Source organism: Grammomys surdaster, unplaced genomic scaffold, assembly GCF_004785775.1.
Source record: "Grammomys surdaster isolate TR1022 unplaced genomic scaffold, NIH_TR_1.0 188, whole genome shotgun sequence".
Lineage (NCBI taxonomy): Eukaryota > Metazoa > Chordata > Mammalia > Rodentia > Muridae > Grammomys > Grammomys surdaster.
The window spans coordinates 5,305,572-5,325,810 of NW_021604633.1; the positions used below are offsets into that span (position 1 = coordinate 5,305,572).

Genomic DNA, 20,239 nt, shown 5'->3' on the forward strand with positions numbered 1-20,239 from the left:
CTCTCTCTCTCTCTCTCTCTCTCTCTCTCTCTCTCTCTCTCTCTCTCCCTCCCTCCCTCCCTCCCTCCCTCCCTCCCTCCCTCAAGATGAGATGTTTCTCTCATCCTTCTTTGCCCTTTAAAGCCTAACCTGACCTGAATCCATTTTGTTGGGGTGAACTGCTTATGAATACCTTTGACCCACATCATCTTAAGCAACCACCAAATGCGCCTATCACTTTACCCTTCCACATTATACATTTTACACACTAAGATGCTGGAGTGAGCCAGTGTGTCAGAAACTGAACACTGCACAGTGGAAGGCCTGTGTGGTACTAGAAAAACTTCAAGGAAATCCTGGGAGACTTTTATTTTTGTCCTGAGGTGACCCACTAAGGCAATGGAGGAAGTCAAATGCTCCACAAATTTCTGTGCCCTTGAATTTAAAATGGGCAAAATCAGATGTATTTCCTTCAGTCCTTGTGGACAGCTGCAGGTCCCTGGTGTGTCTATGTCTATGAACACACTCAGATAAATATGGGTTAATAGAAAAATATACATAGAAGAAAATAACATACCAAAAATAGCCCCCCTACAAATATAAGACTTACCACTTCTTCATGGGTTGCATTTTCTACATTAATACCATTAACCTGAGCAGAAGACAAATGAAGAATTTTGAGAATAACGGTTGATTGGAATAAGTTTAAAATTTAAAGATGGAACAGAGTTAAAGAATAAAGTTTAAGGTACTGACCTGTAGCACAGCATCTCCTATGAACAACATCTCTGTCTGGTCAGCTGCAGGGTTGCAAAAGCAGCAACATTGTTAAGAAGATCTTGACAACCTTTCTTTACAGCACTCTTTAATCAACATTGTGCTTCTAAGAACTGACATCCAAGGGCTTCAGTGTCTGCATATGTTTGTGCATATGTGCCCAAACATGTATGCTCTGATATGTTTGCATATCAGTGTTAGTGTGATTGGGAGAAAACAGTGATGAAAGTGTACATGCTTACAGGTAGGGATGGAATGTACATTCATATGTATGTACATATATGTGCACACCTATGTATACCAGTCTGTGTTGTGCGTGTTGCATATGCACATGAGTTTGTGTGTATATGTGTATGTGTGATTGCATGTGGGTGTGGGAAAATGTAAGATACCAGTGAGCTAAATGGATGACCAATTTTAAGCATGTTAAGAGGCTTGTGATGTGAAGCATAAGTACCACTCCCTGTAAGGACAGATTTGATTGAAGTATGTGAAAAGTGTGGTTCACACTTTTCATCACAGACAATAAACAAGAAATTTCAGGAGTCATTCAGCATCTCCCTCCCCTTGTCATGAATGTGCACAGATTGCTGTCATTGAAGAGGAAGTATTTCACTCTAAAGCTGAATGAAATCTCATATTCGTCTCCATTCAACATCTTCCCTGTCACAGGGCAAGAGATGACATGGACTTGCACCATACGAAGCATCTTATTTCATATATGATTAGAGAGAAGTCTGTTTGAGAGTTAGACCTAGAATGACCTATTTTCTTCTACACTGGCATCCTCTTTAAACTGTATGTACAGTTGTCATGAGGCAGAGGCAGGCAGAGTTCTTGGAGTCTAGTCTTACTGTTTACACAGTGAATTCAGGATAGCCAGAGCTACACTGTGAGACTCTTTCTCAAAGTAACCAACCAATCAACCAACCCAACCCAATCAACCTACCAACCAACCTACCAACCAACCAACCAAACTACCAAACAACCAAACAAACACACCATATGTAAAAGATATTGACAATTGTCAGTATTATTTCTACTTGTTGACATTAAATCAGAAGGGAAAGAAAATATATCCTCCATATACCTGAATCTCAAAGCAAGGATGTTAAGTAGTCTGGTTCTTATCCTACTGAGGCTTACAATAGACAAAGCTGCACAAACCATGCCTTGTGATCAGATCAGACAAGCTCCCATAGATCATCCCTTCTGACCAGGTCTCCCTTTGACTAACTACAGATGTTCAACACTCTCTTTCTCTCCCCTGTCTTTGCTGCCTCTGTTGCCATCCCCAGCCCTCACTGTCTCAGCCTCCCTCTGTTCATGGCTTTGAATAACATTCATCTTCAGCTGTACCAGAGTGGGATGGGGCTCAATTAGAACCATTCATCCTCTGGCACGCAGGAGGGACATAAGAGATCTGGGTAGACAAAAGCATCAGCCTCCCAAAATTTCAAGGTCTCAAACTCCATCAAAAAGATATTGCTCATGTAACAGCAACAGTATCTATAAGCTATATATGAGTTTTCAGGGGTGTCTGTCTTTGTCTTCTGTCAGAAACATATTGAGAAGGTCTGTTTTGTTCCCAGGATGGTCAGAAGACATCTGCTGACACAGAGAGATTTCTCTCAGGGAGCAGAGAGGGCAGAAACCAATGTTCAGACATGCCTACACCTATATTCCAAGTTCCTCACTGTACCTCTATACATGCTACCCCATTTCCTCTACAGCCTGTGCTGTTCCATGCTTATATCTGTCCCTTTCCTGTCTTACCATGTCTGCACTCCTGTGCTATCCTGCGTCCTCATTCCTTTTACTTGAGTAATGTCTATATTGGTTCCTTCTTCCCATGACATGTTAGTACCTGTATTCCCATACTAAACGAAGCTCCAAATGTTTCTTTCTGCTATACCAAACCCTGTACCTGTGCTACTGTTTCTGGATTCAGTGTATTCTCTGTAGGACTAGAGATTCATTAGATGACAATGAATGCCAGGTGGAGTGGCCTATGCACTGTCTCCTAATGCCTCTCGCATAGAATAACATTTGACTGGGGAGGAGTCTGCTTTATTCAAACTTATCTCAGGCCATGAGACTTGCATATCTGATTCTTCACGTTTCCTGTTTGGAATCAGCTCACAAGCCAGTAGGACTTCCATCTGGGAGAAACATCTATGTCCCATATTCTCCTGATTGTTTTCTGCAGGCTTTGCTGGGTCCAGATGCTCTACACCAGCTGGGGACAAGAGGACGAGCCCTACAAAACTACGGCACAATTTGGATGTGTACACAGACACCATGTTATAAATTCACAAGTAATGAAATTAAAATGTCAGCAGTCACCTAGGTAAATAGCAAAGTACTTGAATAAAATTTCAAAAGATTCTAGGAGCAAATGAATACCCTTAAAGAAAATTGGCAAGCCCTCCTTTAAGTGGAAGTCAGGAGACCAGAAGTCAGTGGTAAGTGCCTGCTGACTGATTTGTGTCTCAGGTGTCTCTCTCGTCTTGCCTTAGGAGACAGTTCTTTTCCCTCCACTGGGAGTTAAAGAAGCAGTGGAGGGAAATTTTTGAAGAACAGACATAGGGAATTGGCCTGTGCTTGCCTTTCCTTCAGGAAGGAAAGGCAGGCACAGGTGGTCTTCCCTTACTGTTTCTTTGTTGTTTGTTCTTTGTGCTATTTGTGGCAATAACCAGATTCACTAGAACAACCATTCCTTGAATTCAAAGCAAACTGTAAGCTTTATTTCCAGAACGATCTTAGGCTCTTATATACGCAATACAAAAATAGTCATACGGCAATTTAGTTAAAGTGTTATCCACAATTTCACTGAACTTCGAATGATTCCTGCTGCAAATTTAATTCTAGCTAGAAAGAATGTAGAATAACTGTATGACATACATATACATATACATATACATATACATATACATATACATATACATATATATATATATATATCATCATTAATAACATCTCAGAATAAAGGAAATATAAGACAACAAGTAAGGACCCTGCTCAGCTCTCTGTTAAAGCTGAGGTTGTTAGGGATTTGGCTGGGGCCACCACAGGGAAGTAGGAAGTGACTCTGTCTCAGATGAAAGAAAGGTAATTAGAAATAATCTGCACAGCCCAGTTCCCTACAAGTTGTCTCTATGTCCTGTTGTGTCTACTCATCTTTCTAAACCCTGACTCAGAAAGGCTCAACGCTTTCTTTTTCTTCTCTGTCTTTCTTCAGACGCTGGCTACAACCTACACGTGATTTTTCTAGTTCTTGAGGCTTCCTTACCTTTTCTCAGAAGCATCCTTCCCTAAGTTATGGCTGACCTTCACAAGAGCTTAACTCAACATCCTTCCCTAAGTTATGGCTGACCTTCACAAGAGCTTAACTCAACATGACTTTTTCTTTTTTTCTTTACTTCTCCTCCAAATTTCAAACTCTTATAAAATTGTCCTCAAGCTTAAAAAAATGTTTCCTCCCCCTAATGACAAACCAACCAACCTTAGGCAAATGATGTGGTCTGTTATGAAGGACAAACATGGGAGTTGGGTTTGATTTGAATCATAATACTCCTAAATAATACAATCTATTCTGTTGTATTGAATTAAGTTTGAGAATTTTAGCTGAACAGTGATTCTAGCCAATCTCTGTGGAATAAAGCCATTGTGTAATAAACAAACCGGATGTATTGTAATCCACACAGGCAAGCCGTGCATGCAGGTCTGCAGGTGATGCCCATAATCAGTTTTTACTTGTCCCAGGCTTTGTTTCTCACTTATTTCTAAAAGACACCTTTGGTGGGTAGAGTCTACTTCTTAGCAAGCAGGTTTTTATGTGTGCAGTTTCCCTCTTAAGAACTTTGAGTCTGGCATGGTGGTGTGTGCCTAGAATCCCAGTATTTGGGAGTTAGAAGGAAAATCATGAGCTCAAGGCCATGCTCATCTATACAGCGAAGTTTAAGGCCAGTCTGGGCTACCTAAGACCCTGCAACCTTGCACCACAGTACAGACAGAGGTAGGTACAATTTCTTATAGTGCTGGGGCCTATCTCTCTAATGACCCTCCACTAGAAATGGAATGTGGTCATGAGGTCATTTGGCCCGAGTGTGGCAGACCTTTATCCCTCACAGAGTACAACAAACAACACCAGAACAACCTGGGCCCAAATAGGAGCACAACTACATTTTTATAAAGGTAAATTTTCTATGAAAAAGAAAAAAAAAGCTAATTTTAAAATTGGATTTTATCAAAAGAAAACAACAAACAATATATTAGCACCTGTTAAAATAATGTTAATACCTGTTAATGTTAATAATCAAATTATTTTAACCTGTTAAAATAATAAGTCCTCCTTGACCATCTGTGTTTGTAGAATGAATGCTGGAGCACCATCCCTGAGATAACCCAGGGTATAAATCCAGGTTTTAAAACACTAAAGCACAGCCACAATTGCTGAACATTCAAGCTGTGATTTTAAAATATAATTTTCTCAGAATAAACCTATATAAAAAACATCCTCTATTTTATTCTTTTTCATTGGCGTGTTGGGTCTCATGAATGTTAAACCCAAGTTCTAACCCTGAGCTGCCTCCCCAGCCTCCATAGCCCAGTGCAAACCAGAGCATCTGCATGTGCGCACATGTGCACAGCATGTGCACACATGTGAGCACAGCACAGCACGACTTAGATGACATCTGTTCTCACCTTGCACTTCTGCAATTTTTACTTAGTTTTTGTTCCGGCGCTGCCATGGTAATAAAATGTTCACGCATGTTCATTGTTCTGGTGAATCAGGGAAAGCAGTACACCTGCTTATGCAACCTTTCCTGTGGTGTGACTTTTACTAGCTCTGCCTTATGAACAGAAACCAATTAGGCCTGTCAGCGTCTGCCCCAGGTATTCCTTATAGCCCCTGAACTCCCAGCACATTTTGTCCAGTCACATAGGCCTAGGGTAAGTAGCCAGCCACACTGGCTATTTCTATTTAGTTATGCATTTAATAACCTTGACTCAAAAATGTTAAGCAAGATGGAAAATTATGCCATTCCCATCAGAGATGGGGATAAGGAGGACCAGGTAGCCTCTCACTGGGAAGGTGGCTCACTTCCACCTACTTCAGGGAACTCACCATGGGAGTTCAATATCCAAACTCAGTTAGTTTCTCAAAACCTGACTCTGTTAAGGTTGTATGGCCTGAGAATTTTCAACTCTTCATCTAAAACAAGGGAAAAAGATTTCATTTACTTCAGAGTATCTCAGGACTGACTGATCAAATGAGAAAACCGCTGGCAAGGATGATGTCCTCCTTATTCTGGGGACCTTCAGGGGTAGAGGGACCTTAGTAGTTATTATTGTTTGAAACGTTTTCTTCAGTGCTAGGGATAGAACCCAGGATCTCATACATACTAGAAAGGGCTCCACGTAACAGCTATAGTCAGGGCTTTCTAGAAAGGTGTATTTTACTGCTAACAAGGCTATCTATATCCTTATGGTAGTTTAAAGGATACAACTTTAAACTTTACCTTCAAGATTAAATAGTATGTTCTCTCTCCCAGAGGTTTCCAGAAGCATAAGGCAAGGATCCAGTGACATTGGGTGACTTCAAGAGCAGAAGCAGATGACCCAGAATTCCATGCCTTGGGATCCGTGCAGGTTGTGGGTAGGCACCAGGAGCTTTAAGTATCATGTTCTTGGGAAATCTGTGTGGGTCCTGGCTAGGCTTGAGAAGCCTCCAGGACACTGCTCCAGGGATCTATAAGACACCCAAGTAGCTATAACCACAAGCTCCATACTGTGGCCAGTGGCTTGGTCCTGACATTAATTTATAGTAGTTTCAGTGTTTCTGTTTACTTTCCTTAGTTTTGCCTTAACTCAGCTGGTGGAGATGAAGGGTTACTACACAGAATTTAAATTAAATCTGCAATAGGAAACGTGTGCTTCTGAGCTCTTGAAACATCTGAGAATTTTTTTCTGCAGCTTTCACATTTCTCACTCGGCTATGCAGTCAGTTTGATTATCCTTGTCAAGTTCTATTAACTCTGATAGGTTTAAAAGCACATTTCTCACTGATGCCTTAACAATGAAGAAACATTGACATAGTCTCCCTTTGATTTGTGGCCTGATTCAGGGGTGAAACAAGTGCATTCCTTATTTGGTTCTAAGGATAGGCTTAGAACCTAGAGCAAAACTTGTTTGGCACTGTAAATCAAAAAGGAAACAAATGAACATAGAAAACCAAATCGACTTCACATCTACCTTGCCAGGCAAACAGGTTCCTTATAATGCACTTCTGACAAGTCCATCCAGAAACTGAGAAAAGAAGTGTCCCGTGGATCCAGGCATTCAGACAGAAGATACTGTTTTGCTTAGTGGGCCTGAATGCTCACATTTTAAATTGCAAGAGCAATTTCTTTATAGCATCAAACCAAAGGGAGAGTGATACACACTTAAGAGAAAGTCTTTCATTTGAAAAGTGAGGTGACAGAGACAGATGCCTTGAACCCAGATGTAGGTGGTGACCATGGTGCTGTTCCAGGGCATGTAGACAGTGGAGTCACGAACACACCCGTGAAGCTAAACATTATTGTTATTGGAATTATTAAGCTAAACATTATTGTTATTTGAATTAAATAATATTTAACACTTTAATGGAAATATGGGAATCAGAAAAGTACAAGTGTTCAGAAGAAAGGCCTAATATTAATATAGATTCAGCAATACAAATGAAAAATATCAAATGGGAAAAAAACCCTAATGACAAAAATGTGCATGACTTGGATGGCAGGCACTGATGCCGGTGAAGGTGTTAAGGAAGATTAGTATATTTCTATCTACCTAACTATCTGTTTACTATTATCTATCTCTCTGCTATCTGTCAATGTACCATCTATCATATGTCATCTATATATCAATCTATTATCATTTAGCATTTATCTCTCATCAGTTGACTGATATTTATCCATCCCTCCATCCATCCATCCATCCATCCATCTATCCATCCATCCATCTACTTATCTATCCATTGTTACCAGCTCATCAATCCATCCACCTAAATTACAGAAATGGTTTTCCTGGGTACCTGTGCAAACATCTTCAGGAATGACATACCATGGCCTATGTTCAGCCTGACACTAAACCACAGTCCAAATCACAAGTCAGTCTTTGTAAGATCTCATTGCTAGTTGAAGGCTTTTGTCCACACTTTACTCATACTTTTACTCATAAAAGGAGACAAATTGATCCCAATTCATTTCTCTAGTTTTTTTAAGTGTAGTACTCTGTCTTTACTAACTGCTGTATTTTTCCTCTGAATACAGGCATCATACCAGCACAGAGTCCACACCTATTCAGGTTATTAAGAAACAATAGTTGGGACAGCCTACAGAGGTGAATACTATGTGGTCACCTGGGCCCCACTGTGTAGCTCTGGGCTTGCTCTTTGGTCCAGAGGAGCCTTGAGGAACCCCAAGAACATTCTGCCTCACTGTGGAAACCTTCAGAGGCCCCAAAGCTAACCAGCTTGGAACCCTGCCCATCCACCCATCCTGGTTGGATCTGCCTGCCATCACAATTGGTCCATCTGGGACAGCCTACAGAGATGAGTGGCTGGATATAAAATTAAGTTAAAGAAATCAGTAGCCCTCATTTACATAAACAATAAACAAGCTGAGAATGAAGTTATGGAGACAATAACCACAAATAATATACAATATCTTGGTGTAATTCTAACCAAGCAAGTAAAAGACCTGTATGACAAGAACTTCAAGTTTTTGAAAAAAGAAACTGAGGAAGATGGAAAGATCTCCCATGCTCATGGATCAGTAGGATTAATATAGTAAAAATGGCCATCTTATCAAAAGTAATCTACAGATTCAGTGCAATTCTCATCAAAATTCTAACACAATTATTTATAGATCTTGAAAGAACAATTCTCAACTTCATATGGGGAAAAAACTAAAACACAAACAAAAAACAAAAAATCAGGATAGCTAAAACAATTCTGAACAATAAAAGAAGTTCTGGAAGTATTACCTAAAGCTGTACTATAGAGCAATAGTAATAAAAGTGCATGGTATTGGTATAGAAACAGACAGGTCAATCAATGAAATTGAATTGAAGACCCAGAAATGAACCCACACACCTATAGATACTAGATTTTTGACAAAGAAGCCAAAACCACACAATGGAAAAAGAGAGAGCATTTTCAACAAATGGTGCTGGTCTAACTGGATGTCTGCATGTAGAAGAATGCAAATAGACCCATATTTATCCCCCTATACAAAACTCAAGTCCAAATGGATCAAAGACCTCAAGGTAAAATCAGATACACTAAATCTAATAGAACAGAAAAGGAGGAATATCCTTGAACTCATCAATACAGAAAACAACTTCCTGAACAGAACACCAGTGGCTCCAGCACTAAGGTCAAAAATTAATAAATGGGATATCATGGAAGTAAAAAACTTCTGTAAGTCAAAGGGCATCATCATTAAGACAAAATGACAGGCTACAGATTGGGAAAGGATCTTCATTGACATCTGACAGTGGGCCAATATCCAAAATATATAAAGAATTCTAAGAGTTAGACACCAACAATCCAAATAACCCAATTAAAAAATGGGGTACAGAGGTAAACAGAGATTTCTCAAAAGAGGACTCTCTAATGGTCAAAAAGCACCAAAAGAAATGTTAAAAGTCTTAAGTCATCAGGGAAATGCAAATCAAAACTACTCTAAGATTCTACCTTACACTCATCAGAATGGCTAAAACTCAAAGGAGAGCACATGCTTGCAAAGGGTGGGGGAGGGGGTATTAGTGGGGAGTATGACACTCAGAGTGGGGTTTCCCTTTTTCAAAAGACAAGGGGATGGTGGCATGTGGGGAAGACATATGTGAACAGGTACTGGGAAGAAAGGAAAGGCTGATATTGGGTTGTAAAGTGATTTCATAAGTCAATTAAAAAATAAAATTATTTCATCAAAAATTAAGATTCCAACTTTAAAAAAGAAATAATTATATATATAATTAAGTTTACTAAGTATATATTTAACTAAATATATATATAAAAATATATGTTTTTATATATAATATATATATTTAAGTTTAATAAACTGCTCTGTACTATTGGTGAGAGAATGGGTAAGCCATTATTCCTACTTGTTTCTTGACCTGTAAAATGAGCAAAAGCTTCTATGACATTTCTCAGCTTTTCAGGAAGTTCTTTTTATACGTTAAAGTTATAATCACCATTTCTAACTTAGAGAACATTTTTTTGCCCACTCATTCTTCGTGATCTCTGTGTAGTTTGTCCTGGATTCTAAAACTTTGCAAAATCAGAAATATCATCATTAAGTTTTATTCAGTTACCAAGGAAAACTTCATTCTGTCTTACTTTGAAAGATCAGGTGGGTGACAGCAAGCTATCGTGTAGACAGCAACAGGGGCATTAGTGAGCTAAGTGACAGATAACCTTCCATTAAGATGAACATACGGATCAAGTGTGCCTCTGTAACCCCACCCTGCATGTACACATTACACACATAATACACAGCAACATGAGGCAATCTGGCTTGTGGGTGGGAAGAGTGTTTGCATGCTGAGAGGATCTGGATAATGAGGGGAAGGTAGATCACCTGTGCGGATGACTGTGTGGCTGTAGAAAGGAACAAGGTTAGTACCAATGACACAAAGATGGGCTCAAAAGCCAGATAGCTCCACTTATATAGCAATTGATTTATGTGCAGGGGAGAAACAGGTCACATGTCCAAAGAAGGTAAATATTAATGGGAATTTATATCCTTAATGTTAGCATCTTGTTCCCATGAAACAATCCCATTCTAATAAGACATATGCAAGACCTTTACAGAAAAGTGTGCAACTTGCTGCCATTGGGGGAGTGTGACATTTTGTGGCCTTTTCTCAGTATGACCCAGGTTCATAGGCAGACATCATGATGAACATGCAGCCTGGAGGCCTGAACAGACAGGTTTTGTCACATGCACTTCAGGTGCCTCTCTGGATGGAAAAGCAAGTGTCCGAAGTTGCCTGCTCAAGTAGCTCAGCCTGATCTCATGAGAAGCTGGTGGAATTTCCTCGTATGACGTGACCACTTTGCAGAATGACAGCCACATTCTCTGTTCAGTTCTAAGTGACCGATTCTTGCCACTCAGTGGCCACTCTGGTGTTAGGAGGAATGAGAAATTGTTCGTCCCTTAGGTTTTGACACATTCTGTACTCAGCTTTAGATCTTGTCACCCCATTTACTGCTGCCTGTCTGTAGCAGCCTTCTGCTCAGAATTCCTGAAGAGAGACACAAATGCATGGGCAGGACAGGGGGATGCTACTTGTCAGAGTGATAGGCTGGTAAGAAAAAGCAATATCTCCATCAACCTGAGTACGTCTCCTAGACTCTCAGAGAACCCAATAAGCCAAAGAACTGAGGAACTTCTGCAAGCCTGTGTAGACAACAGGAAGCCAACCTGTAGTTTCTTAGACAGGTATGGGAGACAGTCATGCTGGCCCTTACTAAACAAGACATTTGGGGTCTTCCACTCAACCTTCTTCTACAAAGAGGACATTAAAGCAAAATAGGGTATTATATTTCTCAAGACCCATTTGAGTCCTCAGTGTGTCTTCCCAGGGACATGAATGTTCTTCTTGGTCCTCTATAGAGGTCACTTTGGCATCTGACAGAGTCCAGTACACCTCACATGAGAATCAAAGGCCAGTTAAATATACTGCACATTGCAATTGAAGAAATACATAAACTTCCATCTTGTTAAATTTATATATTTTGAAAATTATTTATTTATTTATTTTAAGTGTATGGGTACCCTGTCTGTATGTATGCCTGAATGACAAAAGAGGGCATCAAATATGGTTGTGAACTACCATATTTTTGCTGGGAATTGAACTCAGGACTTCTGGAACAGCTGTCAGTGCTCTGTCACCACTGAGATATCTCCCCAGCCCCTAAATTTATATTTTTATGATTATATGCTTGAGGCTATTTAACATGTTTTTGAGATGAACATATACGTCTAGCTCTAGCTCTAGCTCTATCTATATATGGATGTATATATAAAGATCAAAACTAATATATATGTACTAATATACACAAATATAGCAAATATTAGATAAATACATGAGAATAAGTAGATAAAGGAGCAGATAGAGGAAGATAAACAGAGAGACAGACTAAGAGATTAACAATGAATTCACAGACAATCTAATGACAGATGAATAGATTTCCATCTGTGACTCAATACAGTTTTCCTCACTATGCCATGAGCTTCCTAGGCTAAGCATCTTGTGCTGTCCAACTCTGTGTCCTGAGAGCTAGCAAGATACTAGACACTCATGGTGAAATTTCACAAGGAAAGGAAGGTGGACAGTGAGAACTCAGAAGGTTACTACAGGCTGCTGTGGCTGCACGTGTCCTGCCTATTGTCCTTTGCTGTTTCTGCTGTCTTTCTTCCTATTGTTACCAAAGAAACAAACTCCCATGTCAACTTAGACATTCCTACAAGGGGTAAGTGCTAGATTCCTTCTTATATGGAAGGAAGTAAAATTGTGACAGGCATGGCAGCTTCTGAGAACCTCTATTTGTAAAGGCTTATCATACAAAAGATACTGTAGTTATACAATCAGAGCAAGGAGAACTTTATGATGCTATTTCTAACATTTTCATTTTAGCTAGTAACAACTTTTAACAGACAGTGCTGCCACATCTTTACTTACTACTACACATTTTTAAAATTAAAATGATCTACGATGCATAGTGCAGTAACTTAAAAAGACAATCAAAGGTCATGTTCCGTGTCCGTGTGTCAGTAGCTCTTTTGCCTGCCTATTTGATTATGTGTCATCAACTCCCAGATCTGTCTCTCATATTGTTCCCAATAGTCTCTAGTCAAGGACAAAGACTTCTGTACTGAGCTATATTCTGAGGAAGGCGAGCTTGGGCCCTGCTCTCCAGTTCTCTTCTAACCCACAAAACCACAGCACAAAGGCACCATGTTGTAAGTCATCTATGTGCCGTGTTAACATAAGAACAAAATAGACCAGAGAGTAGGATAGCTTGAAAGACGGGAAACAAAGTAGGTTATCTATCAAAATGGGAAGAACCATCCATGAACAGAAGCAGAGAGAAGATGGCTCAGTGGTACACATGGAGCAGTGATGTCCATGGGGCAAAGGTTGTCAGGTATCCTAGAGAGTCTAGATGAATAAGGTAGGACTTGGGTGGTATGGATGCACACAAGTCAAGCAAGCCCCTGTGTTCTCATATACAAACTACCATGTTTTACACATTAAGAAGGTAGAGTCTTTGGCTCCTGAAAGGAAAATATACCCTGAAGCTAATGATATAGAGAAGCTCTTATAGTAAGTCATGACAAGGGAGTTACCTCAACTACTCAGGTGGTCCAATAATCAGAGACAGAAAGGAAAAAAATATAAGGTTTCTTTCTTAGGAGAGGGAAGTGGAGTTGCTTGGTGTTAACAAACATTTCCCTCTTAAACCTGGAATAAAGATTTACCATCTTTCAACCCAGCTACCCTACTTCATGCATGCGACAAAAGCCTGAAGGAATTCCTAAAGGTTAAAGGCAGGCAGATACACATCAACACCACTGTACATAGCACATATCCTTCTTGGTTGTAAAAGAAAATGCTCTTTCTTCAAGGCACTGAAGACTGAGCATATTTTATCATCACACTCTTCCCTACTGGATAAACTCATGTGTATACATGAGTATATACCCAGAACCGCAGACATAGAGAATGAACCAAGTGTCTGGGCTCAAGCTGTACCAACCAAGCTATTTCACCATCTCTCTTTCTTCAAATGCTCATGATAAGGAAAACTCAAAGCTTAAGGAAATGTGTGCAGATGAAGACGCACTTTTCACTTCTCAAAAAGGAAGTTGAAATATAAAAAAATGTTTGAGGTAAGTAACTATCTTAGTTACTTTTCTATTGTAGTAATAAGAGACTATGACCAAGGTAACTTATAAAAGGAATATTTAATCTGGGTCATAGTTCCAGAGTGATTGAGTCTAAGACCATCATGGTGGGTGATATGGCAGCAGGCAGCAGGCAGGCATGGTGCTGAAGCAGGAGCTGAGAGCTTACATCTGATCAACAATCACAAGAGAGGTTGGGGAGTGCTGAATGGGAATGGCATGGGAATTTGAAGCCTCTAAGTAGGTCCTTAGTGATCTGCTTCCTCCAATAAGGCCACACTTCCTAATTATTTTAAAATAGTTCTATTAACTGTGCAGATCACCCCACAGTGGCCATTTTGATTCAAACCATCAATGATCTAGCTATGAATTAATTTGAGGTAATCAATAAAATCCTGTATTCAGTTTAACAACTAATAATCAGAATAATCTATACGTGGATAATTCTGGTCTCATAACCTAAAGTTATCTGAAATGCTGTTTTAAACCTCTTCTCTATCAACACTAGAAGACATGATTAAGCTAAGTATCACCCAACCTTAAAAAAAAAAACAGTAAAAAAACCCAGAAAAGGAGCAATACAAAGGATGTTCAGGAGTTAATGAAGAAGAAGTTGAGATGTTAACTGTTGCACCAACCACAGTGTTGTAAGGGGCTGCGTAGGACAGTAAAGCCAGAAACCAGGGATAGACATAGAGAAAAGAGCTTGTTACAGTTGCTGATCTTTATCCTTGGAAACCCTTCCAGGTGTCTATGTTTGAGTGTCCCCATCTAAAATATGGGGGCAATCCTAGCAGGAACTCATGGAGTCTTCAGAAGCCACTCAAGGAGGTACAGAATACAGAAGTACCCATTTGCATTTTAACATTTTTATTTAAGCTAGAGCCATACGTAGCTATTGTGTTTTCCTCTCTTTTTAGAATGTATTCTATCAAAGCAGTTTAGTCTTTCTCTCCACTGTTCTCAATAACAACACCAATGCTTATCATAGTGTGAATGCTAAAGAAAGGGGAGAGGGAGAAGGAAGAGGGAGAAAGGAAGGAAGGAAGGAAGGAATGGAGCAAGGGCTATAGTTATGCTAGTCATGGATGTTTTGCCTGTTTGATAGAGTTTTTTAATTACCAAATGAATCAGTTACAGACATGTACAAATTTGATTTGACATAGGTGAGAAATCAAAGGAACTAAATTTTGTGATGAAGTTTTAATGCTCTTAAATTATTTTCAAGATTCCTTTAATAAAATATGTGGTGATAAATCTTTCCCTCATGATGTCAAAATCCCACCATATATTACTAGGGATTTGGAGACAGAGATGCTCAGACTAGCATCTGCTCTGTGGACAGCCTCAGGCTCATCTGGTCCCCTAGCCACAGGAGGTCCAGACCTGTAAGTCTCCAGGCCTCTGAGATCATAGCAGGGCAAAGGTTGTCCTCATCTGAACCCTAGGGTCAGTTCCAAGTGTGGTCTGAATTCTATGACCTTATGATGTTCCTGTAAGGTATGATCAGGGTCTGCAATTGGGCCTGACTCAGTAACTTGCCTCTAAGATTCACATCCCAGCAGAGAAGATGAGAAAGATTGCCTCCTACAGGATGGGAGAGCCCCAGCTGAGTCCAAAGCATCCTTTCTTCTCAACTCCTGTGTTCTCTTCCAGCCATATCCTCAGTATCAACTCTAACCATATGTGTCCTTAGAAACCTGCCTTGGCCCCATCAATTCCAGCTAAATCCTTTATCTGATTCCCCATCTCCATTGTTGTCCTGTGTACCAGAGCATTACACTTCTCCAGACAGCTCATGCAACTGACATGGAATATTGAGTTCCTGTCCTTTTCTTCACCTGACTCCACAGGGCCAGTGAAGTCACTATATTAAAGTAATTGCCACTCACCTGTTTTAGAGGCAGCATACGGTGCTCACTCCCTGTCTTCTGCTCCCATGGTTCATCCTTAGCAGCCTACCACTGCATCTACAAAGGGCATCTGGACCCTGACCACTTGCCCTCAAGCACAGCAGAGCGCTTTGCATCATTTGCCTGACCCTCCTTAGCCTGCATGTGATGTTCTTACTGCTGCACCTGCATGTACACCCCATACAGCAGCAGCTGCATGTTTTTGAAGTGCAAAACAAACCTTACCATTTCACATTTCAAGAGATTTCATGTGGCACCTCTCGATCATTAAAACAAAACCATTACTTACAGAGAAAAATAATTTTTAAAAAGCTATCTTTTCTTACTCACCGATGCTTAACATCTTACAGATGTCGTGTGGTTCCTGTTCTCTGAATGTACATGGCAGGTGTATTCATTACCAGCCCTTCCAGCTGTGTACAAGTCCTGCAGCAGACAACTTCAGTCTCTGCACTAATGCCCCAGAGGGCTATTTGTTGAACAAAGTTGGACAAATTCTTGGAAATATAAGAGAACTCCTGATTTTGTATTCTTCTTTGATCCAATAGGCTACTTCAACCTTGTTCTCAAGAGCAAGTGAGAGAAAACAGCCTGGGGAACATCTGTGGTTAGAGAGTGAGAACTGGAGAATGTTTATTCTGTAAGCCTTTCTTCTAGGGATGCTGTAACACCTGTTCAAGTCAGGATGGATAAATAGGTTTTCCCAGCCTCAATGTCTTGTCCTGCTTTCTAAGTTTCCCACCCAGTTCTTAGCCTGTCTGCAGACTCCATACTTAACTGGATGATAGTGTACTCTGAATGTCCTCATCTATGTGAGAAGCATGGGCTCTGTTTCTCATGTCTGGGAATAGCTAAACACCTGATGCCTTCATGCGTTCCTGATTAGTGTACCTACTGCTGTGAGGCCAGTCCTCCAGGGCCCTGCAACATTGAGCACTAAGTATCACACTCCTCACCATCTTCTTCATGTGGAGGGCATAACCCAGGCTCATATGGAGATCCAGGGTGAGCCAGCCCTCCTTGCCTATGACCTTGAGTCTGTGTCACACATTAAGACATGAACAAGTGAGAATAAACCTTAACCCTAACTGCAACCATAACACTTATATTTTAGACGTTTTATACACAACATTACAGGATATCAGAAATAGAAGAAGAATAAAATGACAACATGAAGGAAGGTGTCTTTGAGACACCCCATCAAAGCACTGAGAAGGTCCTGTAGGAAAGGGCCCAGGACAGAATAACATGGTCAACAGAGTCTCATGTTTGGATGTTTGCAACAATGGCTGTCAGCTGGAAAGAGGCATGTGAGGTGACACCACCTTCATGTCAAGTCTGGCTGGACTGGAGGAGTTCAGTGAGAGGCCTCCAGAGAGCTGAAGGAAAGGATTCACTCAGTAAGAGTACTGTGCCAGTGTGCCACACTCTAGACAGCTCCATTTGCAACCTTCTAGGCCCTGTGCCCCCTGACTACACACATCCAATTACAGTCACCACACACAGCAGGATTCCAAAAAGCTCACATAGGCTCTTTTTCTTAAAACCACAGCCTCAATTCTAATTTTGAGTTGTCTTAGGCGGCCTCTTTCTCAATTGAGCATAAAATTCTCCACGGACTTTTATCTGTTGCTTAGTCTAATTTCTTTTTAAAGCATTTCCTATCCTCAAGTAAAAGAATGCACCATTGAAAAAGAACTGATAATGTTTACAAAGATTACCTATATAGAGAAAAATGCACACGAGCAATCTTCCTTCAATTATTAATCAGCCAAGCAGATGGTTGACAGGGGCGCAGAAGTAATTAAACAGCTAACACACAAGAGAATTGATTTATCCCCCGCTTATAGAATTTTACTTTCAATGCACCAGAGCCTACACTTCTGCAAAGCGTGTCAGCTCCACAATTACATTTGATAAACAACACAGCTTCTGCAGTCCAAGTTAACCACAGCATTTGTTTCTAAATGCTTTTAAAATCTCAAAAAGAATGATTATTTGATTCTGAGAACTGTATAACTCTTTCACTTTCCCGCTTGCCAAGGTTAGAACTAAGCTCAGATTTTCTGATCAAATGAAATTCCTTGGTGCCACCAAGGGGGGAAATATATGCATACTAATATGCGTGCTTCCATTTTTTCTAACCTGACCCACAGGTGGTATCCTCCATCCTCCTGCCTCTGGGGAACACAGAAAGCTGCATTCTTAGGCTTACTGGCTCTCAATCCTAATTAGATATCCTATCTGCTGTAAGCAGGGCTTATCACCTTGCTCAGAAACAGGCAAACTGCATCCCTGCATTGACTCCTAAATATCCTAGGTGAGGACAAATTTTCATGTAGATTCTAGTTTTATAATGAACTGTTTGAATGCTTATCTTCTTCTCAAAAAAGTATTTAAAGGTGTCACAGGGCTCCTTTGACTATGACAGGGTGTCATAGTTCCTCTGAAAACTCATCTCTTGTTTGAACTGTCTCTGCAACAGTTCCATGCCTTCCATGATCTCTGTCAGCAGTTTGAATGGGTCTATGACAGACTTCCAGAATCCTCTGCCATTAAAGCACTCCACCTACGTTGTCCTGTGGAGTCTGAACCAAAGCTAATTGTATCAGACCAAGCTGGGTTCTTGGTCTAGTGCAGTCAGGTGAAATGAATGAGGAGGTTTTAAAAGACAGTTCAAGCTCATTCTCTCTCCATGCCCTCTGCCCCTTGTTTCCAACAGGAACAGAGTCAGGGGCATGGGAGTCCATGGTGGCTGGCCACCCGAGCTTCCATCTCAGTTTGAGATGGGGGAGATCACAAAACTGACCACATGTCCAGGTGTCCTGACTTACTTTCTTTTCAAGTTGAGACCTAAGGAGGCATGTTAACCCCCAGATGACCAGACTGCAGGGGATCTCCATATTAACTCCAGCACACCAGTCCCTAGGGACAGAGCTCCCCAGGCAGAGGGTTGGTTTGAGATGATAAAGCTGGAGGAAGGGCAGAGGAGGCTGTTACAAGAAACTGAAGGGAACATTCCAGTAACAAAGTCATTTTGTGACATCGGAAAATACCCTGTTTTGCTGAGAATTACCTGTCCCTTAAGGAAGTCTCACCCTCACCTTTTCCTGTGCGATGCTGTCCTCTAACTAACCATTAGATATGTCATTAGTAATCAAGGCTGGTAGCCCTGTGATGGGCATGATGCCCATGTACCTTGGTTTCAAGCAGTGGATTTTCACCTTCCTTCTGGGTCACTCTTGAGCATGTCTGGAGTTCTACAATGGGTTTGTTATTTTCATGCCTCTTGGCTCTTACCAGAGATGCCAGTGGACATGATAGGGTCTCAACCTACATTAAAGTCTCCTTAGCTTTAAACCAACTGTAAGGAACTCATTTTCCAGACCTATAGTAGTAGTAAGTGCTCTCCGTAGAACTGAGCATAACACGTAGCAGATAGTCTCTTAGGGGCCTGCAGCCTCAGCATAAATAGAAAGAGCAGCCAGCATGTTTCAGATGACCAAACACATCTTCTTAAAAGACACACAGCTATAGCAATGAAGTCTAACTTACTGAATGCAGCCAAATACGATTGTGCTCATTTTTAACGCTTAAAAAGCCATTTCCTTATACTGGTTACAATCTTACGCCCATCACTGGGACTGGTCTTACCTGCTTGGTCTTTGAATATTTTGGATATGACGACAGGGACCCCATGCTCTGCTCCTCCCTAGAAGGCAGAGATGTGAGAAGAAAACAGTTATCAGGTATGGCACTGAGGGCTTTGGGACCTGAGAGGCAGAGGTGGCAAGAAAACAAACACATACCTTGATACTTAGGCCCAGGCCACCCACTGGTTGTCTGCGAAGTGTAACAGTTCTGTGCTTTAAAAAATTTTAGGAAAAAAATAAGTTTAGGTCACAATGCAGTATCAGAGACTGAGCAAAAAAGAATGTTTATATAACTTCCCAATTAAAACTTAAGCAATTCTTAATACAAACTTCTAGTTTGGCACTCTCCAGCCTCTGCAAGTAGCAGTACTATAGCCAACAGTGGTCTGCTCATGGGGAAACAAGGTTCATGAGGAAATCAGGTCCTATTGAAGACATCACAGGAATCTATACAAAATTGCTACAGAGCTGGTTAGCTTGTTGCCTCACCCCCATTATTGCTGTGACAACAGAGCCCCACAGGGACAACACCCCTGTCCATTCTCTAAGTGGGGAAGCTGACTCCCTTTGGAAATTGCTCTCCTAACACCAGTCCCAGAAGGCGGCTCCCCAGCACAGACCTCTGTATTTAGTCCAACTGAGGCTATCAGTATGCATTCTGGAAGACTCGATTTTTAGCTAAAAAAAAGATACACTTATAATCAGCAATATCTTATTAATCATAGTCAAATCAATAATAATAAAATTAATAAATAATCAAATTAATAATCAAAATCTTATCTCTTACATATGAAATTATGGTCACTCATCTTGCCATGGTCTAGAGTGATTAAAAAAATTCTGCCCAGCTGCATGTCAGCCTGTGATAGGCCAGGCAGGAACTGTGTTGGGAAGGACAGGCGAGATGTCTGGGGTGCAATAATAAGCAGAGAAAATGTTTCTTTTTCTT

General features: G+C 40.6%; 1 protein-coding gene across 5 annotated transcripts in view; it reads right to left on the reverse strand.

Moving 5' to 3' along the window:
- Window positions 1–20,239, reverse strand: part of Sntg2 (syntrophin gamma 2) — a 199,965-nt gene that overhangs the window by 113,144 nt on the left and 66,582 nt on the right. For 2 of the 5 annotated variants that reach the window (XM_028768845.1, XM_028768841.1), the window contains exons 3-6: window positions 19,447–19,503; window positions 19,292–19,349; window positions 736–779; window positions 590–631 (exon numbers count right to left, since the gene is read on the reverse strand). The exons of 1 other annotated variant lie outside the window; for it this stretch is intronic. Coding sequence is in view for 3 of the 4 variants with exons in the window: in XM_028768841.1 (XP_028624674.1) it covers window positions 590–631; window positions 736–779; window positions 19,292–19,349; window positions 19,447–19,503 (201 nt within the window). In the remaining variant the exon portion in view is untranslated. The remainder of the gene's footprint in view (window positions 1–589; window positions 632–735; window positions 780–19,291; window positions 19,350–19,446; window positions 19,504–20,239) is intronic. 2 more of the 5 variants (XM_028768843.1, XM_028768842.1) reach the window with 2 other exon arrangements.